Source organism: Varanus komodoensis, unplaced genomic scaffold (assembly GCF_004798865.1).
Source record: "Varanus komodoensis strain SLA01 unplaced genomic scaffold, ASM479886v1 scaffold16, whole genome shotgun sequence".
Classification (NCBI taxonomy): Eukaryota; Metazoa; Chordata; class Lepidosauria; order Squamata; family Varanidae; genus Varanus; species Varanus komodoensis.
Window position 1 is genome coordinate 154,037 of NW_025335468.1, and position 14,057 is coordinate 168,093.

The 14,057-nt window shown below is 46.5% G+C and overlaps 1 protein-coding gene across 2 annotated transcripts; it reads left to right on the forward strand.

The window, feature by feature from the left end:
• Nucleotides 1–7,676: 7,676 nt before the first annotated feature.
• Nucleotides 7,677–13,510, forward strand: LOC123021248 (acyl-coenzyme A amino acid N-acyltransferase 2-like). Of its 2 annotated transcripts, none has more exons than XM_044425867.1 (4): nucleotides 7,677–7,751; nucleotides 9,912–10,396; nucleotides 11,604–11,806; nucleotides 12,375–13,510. In XM_044425867.1, exons 1-4 carry the CDS (start codon nucleotides 7,708–7,710, stop codon nucleotides 12,960–12,962), a joined length of 1,320 nt encoding a protein of 439 aa, XP_044281802.1. In that variant the 5' UTR covers nucleotides 7,677–7,707; the 3' UTR covers nucleotides 12,963–13,510. The 2 variants fall into 2 exon arrangements, with proteins under 2 accessions (XP_044281802.1, XP_044281803.1); XM_044425868.1 differs by lacking the exon at nucleotides 7,677–7,751 and adding an exon at nucleotides 7,855–7,950.
• The last annotated feature ends 547 nt before the right edge of the window (nucleotides 13,511–14,057 follow it).

A 14,057-nucleotide genomic window follows, 5' to 3' on the forward strand; every position in this document is an offset into this window, starting at 1 on the left:
CCAACACATCTGAAAGGCACCCTGTTGGTGAAGGCTGGATTAACATTTAGCCAGTGGCCTACCTTTAAGGGAAGCCCTTAGGCTGGCATTTACTTTAAAAACCTTGAACGGCCTAGGTGCTAACCTAGACTCTTCTGGTGCAGCCTTCTGTAGTAAGCACTTGAAGATTTGTTAGGGAATGTGACTCCCTCAGTTGAACTATCAAAGGTTGGTATAGGAGGAGCATTTGCAGCATAGCCAGCTTTGTTTGGCAGAAAGCCAGCATGGCTGAGGCTCCACCTTAGTCCTCTTACAAGGGCATGAATGTGATAGGTAATATGAGCGCTTTTCATGGAGCAACTCCTTAACACAGCCTAGCAAAACTTCAAAAGTGTGCTTCCAGGACCTTCAAGTCCAGTGCTGCTGGTTGCAGGAAATAAACAAAAGGGATAGAATTTAGTGGTTGACTTGGCACATTGTAGAACACCAGGCTGACTGTGACTGATTAAAAAACGAAGCCTCCTTCAGTCAGACTATTTGGCCAGGAATGAGGATCTCACACATTTAAAGAGAAGCTGCCTTAAAATCCCATGGGGTGCCATCCTCTCGCCCCCAATGCATGCAAGCCTCCAAGCTCTGCGCCTTCTGTGCATCATGCTGCTGCCCCCACACCTTGCACCCTGCATTTCCTCTGAATGCCATTTTGGTCCTCCAGATGAAGCAGCACAGGGGAAGAAGGAGGGTGGCTAGGGTGCCTTTTGGACACAAGCCGTTGGTCCTGGCCTCCCCATCTGCCCACATGCCCCTTGCACCTTTCGGAGGCCCATTTTGGAGCTTGGAGGGACAGCTGGCCTGGTTCGTTCCACACCAGCTGTGAGGGGTGTGGGGTGAGCTCTGCCGGCTGCAGCATGCGAGGAGATGATCATCATTTATTTTTTATATGGTCCAATAACTGAAACTCTGGGCAGTTTACATTTTTCTCTGTAAACAGAGGATTGCCCCCAAGACTTTTTGCACTGTACAAACACAGTTTGCCTAAAATTAACTAAAGTAAAATGGAGCTATTATTACATTTATACCCTGTTTTTTCCCCATAGTGGTAAAGTGCTCCTCTCCATTTTATCCTCATGTGAGAGTCAGTGACTGGCCCAAGTCAGCCAGAGAGCTGCGTGACCTGTGTGGAGACTAGATCCTGGATCTCTGCAGTCCTGGTTGAGCAGCCAAACCACTGCACCACACAAAGTGGTTTGTCTTGCTTAGCCACCACAAACCCAACACTTAAACCCCTGTTCAGCTCCTAAATCTCCCCATTTTTATCCAAAGACTTCCGTCTCCATGATCTCAAAGGCAAGTCAGCACATAAACGGCATCTTGCATGTATCCTGCAAAGATGTCTCCCCCTTAGTTCACCCAGTACCGGGAACCAAGGGACAGCCTCTGCACTGACCCCTCCCTGCTAGGCTGTCTACTAGAGCCAGTGGCCAATTCCTCTGTGTTCACAGCAGAGCCCTGGTATCTCAAAGCCGAGCCATCTGTGTCTGTGTCCCATCAGCTGGTTCCCCCATTCCTTCTCCAGCCCCTCTGGGAATAAATGCCAGAGCAGCAAAAACTGATCCTCATATTTGATGCATGCCAATGTACCTGAGCACCTATAATGGCCTTTCTTGATTGAATTAGTGAAGGAAAGTAAGAAAAAAAAATATATACAGACCATTTTGGCCTTGCATCAAACATTTAGAGCAGCAGTTGAAGCAAGTGGCTATATTGCATCAAGATTTAACCTTGGCAGAGGAACAAGGCAAGGAGGTCCCTTCTCCCCTTGGCCTAGAGTTCTACAATGTGCCAAGTCAGCCATTCTTTGTTATCTTTTGGCAAAAACCCTAAGCAACAACCCTCTTGAGGGAATTGGAGAAGGCAGAAATCATGGAATCAGAATTGTGGAGGAAGAGGAGGATCCACCCAATTACCCAGCTGGGAGACGGGGACCAAGTTCACTAGTTGCCACCATCCCAAAGTCACGCCCTGAGGCTTGAAGTAGGCGGGCCTCATGGATACAAAGGAGTGACTAGAACAAAGGGCTAAAACGGCCACCTTTTATTCCTACTTCTCCCAATCTGAAACAAGATTCAGTAGTAAGTTGGATCAAACATAATGAAATTAATGCAGGGTTTACCTGGAAGAAAACACACAAATCTCAATGTAGAAAGAAAATTTATTAGAGTAGAAAAGAAAGAAAGGACTGGGTGGAAAGGGAATAGTTGAATAAACCCTTACATGGAACCTTTAATATCATACCCCCAAGCAAAATTACTGACTACCCCAGACATTGCCAAGGCAATGGGTCCCCTATAAGGCAGTTGTCCAGCCAGAATCCCAGTCGGCTGTGGCATTAACATTGCTGGAGGAAGCTGACGGGGTCAGCTCTTCAGCCCGTTTTTTTATCTCCCACCCCTTGCAAAATGACAGTTTTCCTTTAGCCAGGCAGAGCTGGCCTGCCATGAGCAAGGAGGCATCCTATGTCAGAGACTTCCTATCTACTTTATTGGACCAATATGGCAATGAGTGTACAACTGCTCAGCACAGACCAGAGTACTGGGTGGTCAGACAGCACAACCTTTACAGACTTAGCCCAGTGACACAGGACCAGAAAGGGCACTAAAATGCTAACAACCCAATCCATGCTGTTTTGAACCCAGGGCATCTTCACAAGTATGTTTGCTGATATTTCATAATTCCTGATAGTTGGTCCCAAAGGTACCAAAAGAGATTGCTATGCCTGAAGAAGAAGCTGGTCCGAAAATAAATTATGGCAGATTGGAAATACTGTGCATAAATCAATCTCCCTCCCTCCCTCTGACACAGAGAGAGAGAGAGAGAACATGCCAACTTGCAACATCAAGTAAAAGAAGATAACCTATTGCCTCAGATACAAAGTGGTAACATTTTAATAGTTTACCTAAATTGAGGGATATTAACATCTCTAGTTATGAGACAAAAGTGGTATTAAAAAGTAGGATAAATTCCATCTGTCACAGTTGTAGAGAGCTGTTAAAATGGCACTAGTGCTTGTTACAGCTTTGCGTAACAGGTATCTCTATTCTACAGGCTCTATTGGATGAATGGCAAGGAGGTAGAGTTCAGCAGGTAGTGCAATTAACTTTTCCAGCATCCAAAAGCCCAAGTACTTTCTTGAAATCATGCCAAGTCCTGATGGCTTTCAGCTTTCAGAAAGAGCACCAGAGATAATTACCCTGAACCAACTTTCTGGATCGTTCCATAGGTAACAGCTGCTTTTGCTGTGTGGACCAGGCTTTTTCTCTTACTGAAGCAGCTTCACCTTCCAGGCCTATTGCCCAGGATGGGGTTTGGGGCCTGTGTGTGCATGCACTGAGACTCTGCAGTAGTGGGAGAGAGGAACTTTACAACATCCACGGAAAAGGTGTGCGTTGTTCTCAGTCTGGAAAGAGGAACCAACATCCTGTTCTCCCAGGCAACTTTAGAGGCATTGGAGTATCCTCTTCAGGATACCAATACAGCCACAAAGAAGGGGAATGTAAGCTTTCTTTGTATGTGTATATTCTGCAACCACTTTTCTTCACTGACTCAATAAACTGTATATCCTCTCTTGTTCCTTCCTAAGTATTGTCAAGTCTAAAGGGAGGTGCCTTGACTGGACCGGGCTTCTGGACTTAAAACAGTACCCATCACCTGGAAGGACCCTGCCATAGGGTCAGTGTATGGAGGCAGCCCTAGTGTTCTCCCCTCCCCATACCCCAACACACCCTTTCCCCCTCTTCGAGGTACATTTCCACTCAGAAGAAGCAGCCCCCTGCCATTCTTTCTGCACCAGCTGCTGGAGGGGGTTGGGGAGGATTGTGTGGGGTCACAGGACCTTGATGTTGGGATTTTGAAGAATCCTCTCCCCCCAGCCAGTGCACTTCCCTGATAGTGTCAGAAGGCCCTGGCATTGCCTCATTGGTCTTTTAAGACATTTTCTATTTTGAGAGCATAGAGAGCAAATGAAAGTAAAGGGTGAATTGAAGACATTGCTGGGCATCTCCCTAAACACTAGAAATGTGTTTAGTCTCTGAGCCTAAAGCACATGATGTCTTTACCCATTCAAACTTTTTTTTTTAAATGAGACCTAGCAATTTGGGACCAGTTCACAACACTGTCAAGCACAGGCTGAGAGCCATTTGAAATTCCTCCTTGTGTCAGTTTCTTTCTTCCCCATAGAGTTACCATCATGTCCAAGATTCAGTTTTTGGAATGGTGTTTGAAATGTGAGTGTAGGAAGGCATTGGTCTTATGCAAAAAACGGAGTCTGATGCGTGGCAGTGGCTGTGTTTGACCTGCTTCCCACAATCAGGTGGCCTCCCTACCAAGGGTTTTGAAAGGGCTCTCCTGTATCCAGATATCTATGTTATTTGCCTTTTTTTGTTAAATGAAAGTGGTATTAACCAGGAAGCTGGATCATTTGCTGCAACCGAAGCTGCCAGTGCTAATACACAACAAGCACTAGCCTGGTTGTGGTTCAGATTTCTAATGGGGTGGGAACAGTTAAGCAGAAGCAAACACTTCGTAATTCGTCATCTCGATTACTGTAGCTGAAGTTAAGTATACTGTCTCTGTCTCTCATTTGGCATGTTTGTTTTATTTTTTCTGTTAGTCCAGAGGAAGGATGAAGAACTATGTAGGGTCCTGTAGCCTCATTTAATGGTTACTGGTGGCAATCTTAATACGCACACGCCTTTACAGCAGGGTTGTGCAAATGCTGCAATTGCACAGCACCTCTGCATGTATCGGGTGTTGCCACACACAAGCTTCCAAGGAGTGCCTGTTTTTGTTTTAAAAAGATGGGCAGATCTCTAGCCCTTCTGAAATCTCGGAAGCCAAAAGCCCTATTCAGGGGTTCTCAGTGCATCTTGGTGGTGGTGGTGTGTTGTCTCGTGTTGTGTGGTGTTGTGTTGTAGTGCACCCTTTTTCCAAGGCAACTTACATAGACCTTCACTTCATTTTATCCTCACAACAGCAGGCCTCCAAGGTGGGTTAGGCTGAGACTGAGTGAGCCAAAGCCACCACGTGAACGTCAGAGTCAAGTGGGTCAAGAGCCCAAATTCCCAGGTCCGTGGTCCAATGCTCTCAACCACCACACCACACTGGCTGTCAAGGTTTCATGGTGCAAGGAGTGGGGGCAAGCGACCCCTCTCACAATGCAGTATGTGTGGAGAGGGCCTTTCTTAAGAGGGGAGCATCCTGCATCCGTGGAGCTCTCCACAAGGTTAAAAAACCAGATTTTTCAGGGTTGGCAATTATGCAGAAAGCCTCCATGCATCCAGGAGGGTCTCCTCTTCAGGCAACATGTGCCACGAATACAGAGAGACGGTAGCGCAGTGTGGAGAGGCAGGGCTGGTGCCCTCCCTCTCCTTGTGCGATGCTTCGATGCAGAAAGAACGCTTGGACGGGGTGAGAGAAGTGGCTGAATCAGTGTCTTTGCCTCTTCCATGTCTGGCAAAATAACATCTGTCAACATAAGATATGCATTATTATCATATGTAGATATGCATGATATATCCCTACTGCAGAATGCAACATTTCTTGGCACAGGATTGCGGGGGACAGGTACGTGAGTAACTATATGTAGTAGTCAGGAGAAATCCAGCAGACATTATGTGCTTGGACTTCCTAAAGGCTTTTGAGAAAGGCTCTTAGCAAAGGCTCCTGAGCAAACTAAGCAGTCGTGGAATAAAGGGGAGGTCCTCTTATGGATCACTGTCTGGTTAAAGCGCAGAAGACAGAAGGTGGGAATAAATGGCAACTTCTCCCAGTGGAGCTATGTACTAGTGCAGTCCCGCAGGGTTACATACATACACTCTTAGGACCAATGTGTTTCAACCTATTCATAATGCTCTGGAACTGGAAGTAAGTAGTGAAATGACCAAGTTTGCCAATGACACTAAATTTTTAGGGTAGTAAACTTAAAAGGGATCGTGAGGAGCTCCAAAGGGATCTCTTCAAACTGGGTGAATGGACATCGAAATGGCAAATGCAGTTCAGTGTAAGCAAGTGTGCATAAAGTTATGCATGTGGAGGGAAAACATCCCAACTTCCAGTATATGCTGATGGGATCTGAGCTAGCAGCGACTGAGCAAGAAAGGGACCTTGGGGTAGTGGATGGAAATGTCGGCCTAGTGCACAGCCACCGTGAACATTGCAAACTCCATAATTAGGAACAGAACAGAAAATAGAACTGCCAAGAACTCACTTCCCTTATACAAATCTCTGGTGTGACTGCCCTTGGGATATTGTGTTGGGTTCTGGTTGCCTTACCTGAAAAAGGATATTATTGTGCTGGAAAAAGTACAGAAGGGCAACAAAACTGGTTTGGAGCAGCTCCGCTACGAAGAAGGGCTACAACAACTGGGACAGTTTAGCTTAGGAAAAGGGCAAGTAAGGGGAGCCATGGCAGAGGTGATTAACATAAGGCATGGTGTGAAGTGGAGGGGTAGTCATTTTTCTCCCTCTCCCGTAACACTTGAACCCAGGGTCATCCCATGAAGTGGATTGGTGGGAAGTTTAGGGTGGAAAGCATGAAGTATTTTTCACATACTGTATAGTTAAAATATAAAATTCACTGCCACAGGAAGTGGTAATAACCTCCAATCTGGATGGCTTTAAAGGGGGATTGGTCAGATTCACGAGGGAGGTGGCGCTCAGTGGCTCCTAGCCTTGCTGGCCATGTGCTTCCTCCTTTACCTGAGGCGGCCTGCCTGCATACGCCAGTTGCTGAGGAGCCTGGGCAGGAGGAGGTCTTGCACCCACCCTGCTTGAGGGATCCAGTGGGCAGCTGGTTTGCCACCGTGTGCACAGCGTGCGAGACTAGATGGACCTTGGTCTCATCCAAAATGGCTTTTCTTACATTCTTAGTTCTGTTTTAAAAGCTAGGAAGTTTATTTTTAACAAAAGAACATTGAGGTTCTTGAAGCTGTTAATTCTACAACCCATGTCCACATGTCACTAATTCTACATCCATTCACAATGCATAGTCCAGAAAAACTTGTCTTGAAACTTCTATCTCAGGGTTGTTCTTCTTAAAAAGGCTGACCTTGAGTAAAAGATCTGCTGGAGTTGTAAAAAATAGTCAGGGCAGTCATTCTCAGACATGAAACGTTGGGAAATGGTACAGAGCAGGGCTGTGAGGCCATTGGCCTCTGGATCAAACAGCATTATGGCATGAATTAGCCATCTCATCCTGTGTGCCAGTTAATGATTGCCCTTTCCGTGGCAGACTGCTGCCCAACTTACACAAAGCAATTTTCACCAGAGAGCAAAGTCTCCAAACAGTGTCAGTGCTGAGTGCATGCCTGGTTCATTAGCTGCTTGTCCTGTGGGCTTGAGTCAAAGGATGTCTTGGGTGGGCACCTGCCAAGGGCCCTTGCAGGGCAGCAGCTCCTGGAGCTGCCCCAACTCTTCACCATTCAGTGCCCCTGTTTGTTCACCTACAGCCCAGATAATGGTGATGGGGAGGAGGAGCAGGAGATGCCCCAGTCTGCCCGCTGACTGGTTCTCTGCCCACCAAGTGGGAGCAATGCTGAGGAAGACGAGGAGGAGGAGCAGCAGCAGCAAGGACAAGAGCAAGAACAAGAACAAGAGGAAGAGCAAGTGATGGCTGTGGTGCGAAGATGGGCTCATGGAGGAAGGGGCCTGGCAAACCTGCAGGCTGCAGTGATGGCTGCTGCCATTTCTTGGAGGCGGGGCTATTTAAGCCTGAGGTGGGTTGTGTAGTCAGCAGAGGGAAGGCCCTGTGGCCACACGGCACTATAAGTAGCCTGCCAGAGCTGGGAAGCTCAAGAGCCAGTGCACAGGATCAGCTGAGAGAGGCTTTTCTGTGGGAACCTGGGAGGTAGGACAGGCTCGCGAGGGAGAGGAGCTGACTCAGCCCTGGGGAATCCAACGTTAAGAAGTGCCCAGGTGAGTTTAGCAACAGGGTGAGATGGCTAAGATGAAAAGAGCAGTGCTTTCCAGGTAAAGAAAGGCAGCCATGCTGACAAATACAGAGATAGGGCTGTGAAGGGACGTAGCCAGCAAGGGTGAGGCCTACTGCACAGATGTTGCATGGATGACTGCTTGCCAGCTGGACAGAAGGACACGTGGGCAGGACAGCCTCGGAGGGTCACTGAGTGTCCCTTAGCCGCTGCTGGGTAAGGAGGGGGCGGGTGCAGGCCTCTGCTGAGGTGGGGGTGAATCCATTCAGTCCCTGTTGTCTGAACAACAGCGAAGACTGGGGAACTCTGGGGCAGCCCACACACCTGTCTGAAGAGAGGAAACTGCTTCCAGGTGCATGTGGTTGCAAGGCCAGTGCTACAGTTCCACAACTGTTAAGGAGTGGTTTAAAGGGGATAAGTGCACACAGACACAGAAGCCGGCGGATGATCCCAATTAGCAGCAGCAGGGCCAGCCCAAGATCTTTTGTAGCTGAGAAAGAGAAGTAAATGCCATTCACATTGCCACCTTGGCAGTGCTGGCCGGGGCTCATGGGTGATGCCGTTCAAGATGCTGGAAAGGCTCTGGCTGCCCACATCTGGTGTATGGAGAGTTTTTGGAGTCTTCTGGGAGGGGTGGCTGTGGGAGGCCATTATGATGAGCACCCACACTTCAAAATCTACCACTGTATCACCGAAGAAAGCAAGTAGGGGCCAGGCTATCTGTGGGAGCACCTGTCTCAGGATGCGCCAACACAATCACTGCAGTCACCATCTGAGGCCATCTCTGTGTTCCTCCCTGAATGAAGTAAAGGGGGAGGCAGCAAGAAAGGGGGCCTTTCCCATCAAAGCACCCCAGTTATGGAATTCAATTCTGCTGGCATCAGATCAGGTTGGCACCATCTCTTTATTCTTTTCGACACCAACTAAAGATGTTCCTGTTCCACAAATACTTTGATGGGTGAATTTGTCAGATTTTTTTATTTTAATTATCATTTTATAAGGTTTTTAATATTGTCAACTGCTGCTGCCATTTCATGATTTTATGTCTGATATACTTATGTTAATAAATTATATGTTTTGTTTTGAGGTTGTTTCAATTGGTTTAATATGCTATGTCCCCTCTCATTTTATCACGTCTTAATTCATTTGACCTTACTTTGTATTATCTGTTTTTATTTTACTTTATGAATTATCTTTATCAGATTTACTATTATTCTTGGCTTTATTATAAATTGCAATTCGATTGTATTGTTGTATTTATTGTATACATTGTAAGTTGCCCAGAGAGCCTTATAGCTAATGGGGTAGCATATAAATTGAATAAATTAATAGGTGAATAGAGATGGCCGCTTCTCATTCCTGCTTTGGTGATAGTTGATAATATTTATTTTCTGTGTTTGATAGTATTCATACCGCTCAATAGCCAATCCTCTCTGGGTGATTCACAAAAAGTTGAACTCTTAAAAATACAATGATGCAGCATACAGAGAAACCATTATCAAAACAATTAAAAATGCATGACAATAAAAATTACTGGGTGGCTTAAAAACTTATGCCTGGGAGTAGATAAAAGTCTTAACCTGACATGGAAAGGATGGTAGTACTGGAACCAGGCAGGCCGTAGGGGGGAAAGTGTTTCACATCTGGGGACCCACCACTAAGAAGACAGTCTGGCAGTATTCAACCATCACTTCAGCTCTGTCGGTTGTCATAGGAAGACGCTCAGTGTGCGTTGTGTGTGTCTGTGTGTTCCTTGTCACTGTCATTCCATATCAGCACTGGATCTCCCTGATGGTTCAGCTCTTTCTTGTTCACTGAGTGAGGGCTGGCAAGGACACTTGAGTCCCAGATGCAGGGACCGGAGTGGCTGTGCCCCAGCCCGGCTAGCTCTCATGAACTCCAGAGGTTTCTCTGATAAACAATACGCACTGTATTGTCTTTCCCCAGGTCTACCCAAGTGTTGGCTGCCATGGCTCAGCTCACTGCCACGCCGAGAAGTGCACTAGCCGACACACCTGTGTCGATTTCCGCCTCGGGCCTGGCCCCCTCCCAGCCTGTCACCCTGCAGGCATTGCTGACTGATGAAAAAGGGGTGAAGTTTGAGGCAGTCGCCTTCTACCAGGCAAACGAGGCCGGGGTCGTGGATCTGGAGCAGGCATCTGCCCTGGGAGGCAACTACGTAGGGGTGTGGCCCATGGGCCTCTTCTGCACCCTGAAGCCGGAGAAGATGTTCCACAGGCTGCTGAAACGCGACGTGATAAACAGCCCCTTCCATGTCCAGATCAACCTGTTCAGCTCCTTTGAGTTGAACCCACCGCCTGCGATGGCACCAGTGGCCACTTGCACTGTGGAGAGGTGGTACGCAGCTCCTGGAATTGAGCGTTTCCCCATCAAGACGGGGCGGGTCCGGGGGACCCTTTTCTTGCCTGCAGGTATGAAAACTGAACGCCTGTTTTCTTGCCCCTGCCCCTCAAGGGCCCAGTGTCCTGTTCCAGATTCAAGTTGGGGAATCACATTTATTCTTGCTGAATCCCTGCTTTAGCAGGGGTCTTTGTCAAGGAAAGCGCTACTGATAGACTTCTGCCAGGCAGGATGGACCTCCTGCCATACCTCCGTTTGTTCAGCTTTCTGAGGAGTTTGAGCCCTGACCCAGGGTTCCGGTTAAAAGCGATTCTGCCACCTTTTTAAGTTATGCACCAGTAGCCTGGTTCCATTTTTGTTCAAGTGGAGCCCACCCCTCCTATACAGGCTGAGTATGGCCCATGTTGTTCCCTGGTGCCTCATATATTTGAACTGTTCCTCTCTCCTCCCTCATCTCATCCACACACTGCAACCCCTCAGCTGTCTGTCTAGCTGACCCTGCACATGATACAGGCAGCATTCCAGAGAAAACCAGCTTGGTGGTCCTGGGTTTCAAACATCTACCTAGCAACTGCTACTGTGTTGCCTCCTGGTCTAGCCTCAGCCCACTCTGCAGCAAACATGATTACTGTTCTGTATGGCAGAGCCTCCAACTCTGAGCACCTCTGGGAATTTGAGGAAGGGCTGCAGGCATCACCATAAAATAGTGTCTCTGGTGCATGTGGCTGGTCTCATGATGACTGTTGTGAGGGCCTTGCCCATGAAAAGTGAGCTAAAGAGTGAGCAAGCAGGAGGAGTAATAGCAAAAAAGACGCTAGGAAGAAGGCAAGACAGCAAGGGCAAAGAAAGAGTAGGATTAAGGTCAAGAAGAGAAGCAAGAGTAAGCGGAAGAGATGGATGGTAAATACGGAGGTGGGAATCTGTGAGTGCAGGAGAAAGATGAAATGAAGGCAGAGAAAGAAGACTGTCTGAACATTTTCCAAGCTTGTATTAAAGACAGTTTTGTTTGTTTGTTTAGTTTTGGAAGAGGTTAGGGAATGGAGAACTTCATGGGTACATCAGGAGGTCCCTGTGGCCACCATATTTGAGATCCCTCTTCTACATATCTGAGTTATCAAAAAAAAAAAAAAAAAAATCACAAGGTAGAAATGCAATCAGTGGCTTAATTGTAATTTACCATTGCTATACCTCAGTATTTGTTGTCCAAATGTGGACATGTTTGTGTGAGAGAGAAAGAAATTTCTCTTGCTCCCTTAATTTTTCCAATTTTCCCTGCAGGGCCTGGGCCATTTCCAGGAGTGATTGACATGTTTGGTGGGGCTGGAGGCCTCTTTGAGTTCCGAGCAAGCCTACTTGCTAGCAGGGGCTTTGCTGTTCTGGCGCTGGCTCTCTTTGCATATGAGGACCTGCCTAAGAACCTGACAGAAGTGGACCTGGAATATTATGAGGAGGCGTGCAAACTGCTCTTACAACACCCTAAGGTATGGCTGGGAAGGGGTGCTTCTTCTGTAATGTTAAGAGGCACAATGAATATTCCCCCTCCTGTTTATCCCTGATTTCACAGCCAGAATTATTTAATCAGAAGTTTTCCCTTACAGCTGCACTGGCACCTGCAACAGCAGGGAGAGGATGACTATTTAAGGCAAATCCATCACTTAACACTCAGCAATAAAAAGAGGACTTTGTTGGATGGAGCATCCTTGTGACTAAACCAGGCAAAAGGATCGTGGCTGTAGGCCATTGCTTGCTATTATGTTACAGTGGTACCATCATTTTAGGACTGAAAAGCAGTGCCACACCAGTGCTAAAGGGCAGTAGTGTAGAAGCAACAAAGGCTAAAAGCTGACATGTTGTCTGAAGTAGAATTGTCCAAAATTCTGTCATTTTAATCTACCAACTTAGTCTGTGCAGTGTGCAAAACCACTGCTTTTCTAACTTTAAAAACGGCACATGAAAGTCTGTTTTACTAAGCTATGATTCCAGTATGGACTCTCAAGCCTTTGATGAAGATTTTTAACCATGTCGATATATGTGTCTTCTTTCTCCCAGGTAAGAGGGCCAGGACTCGGAGTCATCGGGTTATCCAAAGGGTCAGAAATAGCACTGGCCATGTATACCTTCTTAGAGCAAATTGTGGCTGCCGTGTGCATCAATGGTACCACAGCAGTGATAGGTGCACCAGTCCGCTTTCGTGACATCCACATCCCTGCTGCTCCCTACACAATGGAGAAAGTTCGCATCAATGACATAGGTGTGATGTCTACTCTCCCTATCTTTCAAGATCTTGAGGATAAATATCAAACCTCTGTCATCCCTCTGGAGAAGGCCCAGGGTCACGTGCTCTTTGTGGTGGGAGAAGATGACCACAGCATAAACAGCAAGTCGCTTGCCGAGAGAGCCATAGCCAGAGCAAAGCAGCATGGGAAAAATAACTGTGCCTTGCTCTCATACCCAGGGGCTGGTCACCTAATACAAACCCCAGGAATCCCCTTTTGCTACATCTCCACAATCAGGGGCAAACCTACAGCATGGGGAGGTGAAGCAAAGGCCCATGCCAAAGCCCAGGAGCACTCCTGGATGGAGATTCAGAAATTCTTTGAGCTTCATCTTGGCCCAGCTGGAAATCGCAGTTTGTGATGTTGGAAGAAAAGATGCCTGTTCTGCCTTCCTATCTTCTAAAGCTGATCGAAGATATCAAGCCACAGACAAGAGAAAGCCTGAGTAAGAATATCCTTGTGATATGGTCTACTATATTTAGTCATTAGAAATAGAACATTAAGGGTTAATAGTTTGCATTAAGAGTTAGACACCGTTGAAGGACACCAGAGAATGCATAAGCGGACACTAACCAGTCTTTGTTCCTAAAAGGTCGAGTGGTGCCTGTTTATACAATTATTCATGGAGAAAATGGTGGCTGTAATTTTATCTTTCTTTTGCTCTATTTTATTTTCTTATATTCTAGACTGTCTATTTGGAGGGGAATTTCAACTCAGGCTAGGCCAGTTCAGACAGCATAGCATGAAAACTAAAGCTGGCCACTGATATAACACACAAAAATGATCAGTCTTATTCAAGATGATGTATTAGAATAATTAAGCTACATGCTTATGATTTTGCTGTTAATTCTTTATTTCCTTTCAAACTAGCTGTGTTGTCACTTTTAAGTGCATTTCCATTTAAATTAAAATTAGAAGATGAGTATGACTATTGTGCCTTTGAGGTGAATTCTTCTAACTCATTTATGCTGTATGGCTTTTTTGTGATCAGCAATTGAAAATCCCCACAATTAGTTGTTTACAACACACCCTATATCAGTCTTTTCAGCCTGATACCTTCCAGTTATTTTGGATTACTGCTCCCTGCATTAGTCCAGATAATTAGGTCATTAGTCCTACTAGCTGAGAATGATGGGAACTAAAGTATAAGTGGAGGGTGCCAGGCTGGCAAAGACAACGTTACACTTGATGGCTTGCTTCAAAACCAGTGGTTAGCTACTATGTACCCTAAATACCCTACCCTAAATCTGCCTTCTCCAGTGTGGTAGCTGGCAGAAGTTTTGCACTATGGACTATGGCTCCCATCATCTGCAGACAGAATTTATTCTCTGAAGGCAGGAAATACGTAGGGAAGAAATAAAAATATAATAGACTCTTTCAAAGAGGAATCCTTTGAGGAAGAGCCTGCAATACTAGAAAGCTGCTCTGGAAGCACTAGGAAGGAATAAAACACCCA

Bases quoted from the DNA above. Each gene is read 5' to 3' on its own strand.
- LOC123021248 (XM_044425867.1), top strand. From the start codon at position 7,708: ATGGCTGCTGCCATTTCTTGGAGGCGGGGCTATTTAAGCCTGAG. The intron at 7,752-9,911 runs GTGGGTTGTGTA...GTCTTTCCCCAG, and splicing joins CGGGGCTATTTAAGCCTGAG to GTCTACCCAAGTGTTGGCTG. The intron at 11,807-12,374 runs GTATGGCTGGGA...TCTTTCTCCCAG, and splicing joins TGCTCTTACAACACCCTAAG to GTAAGAGGGCCAGGACTCGG.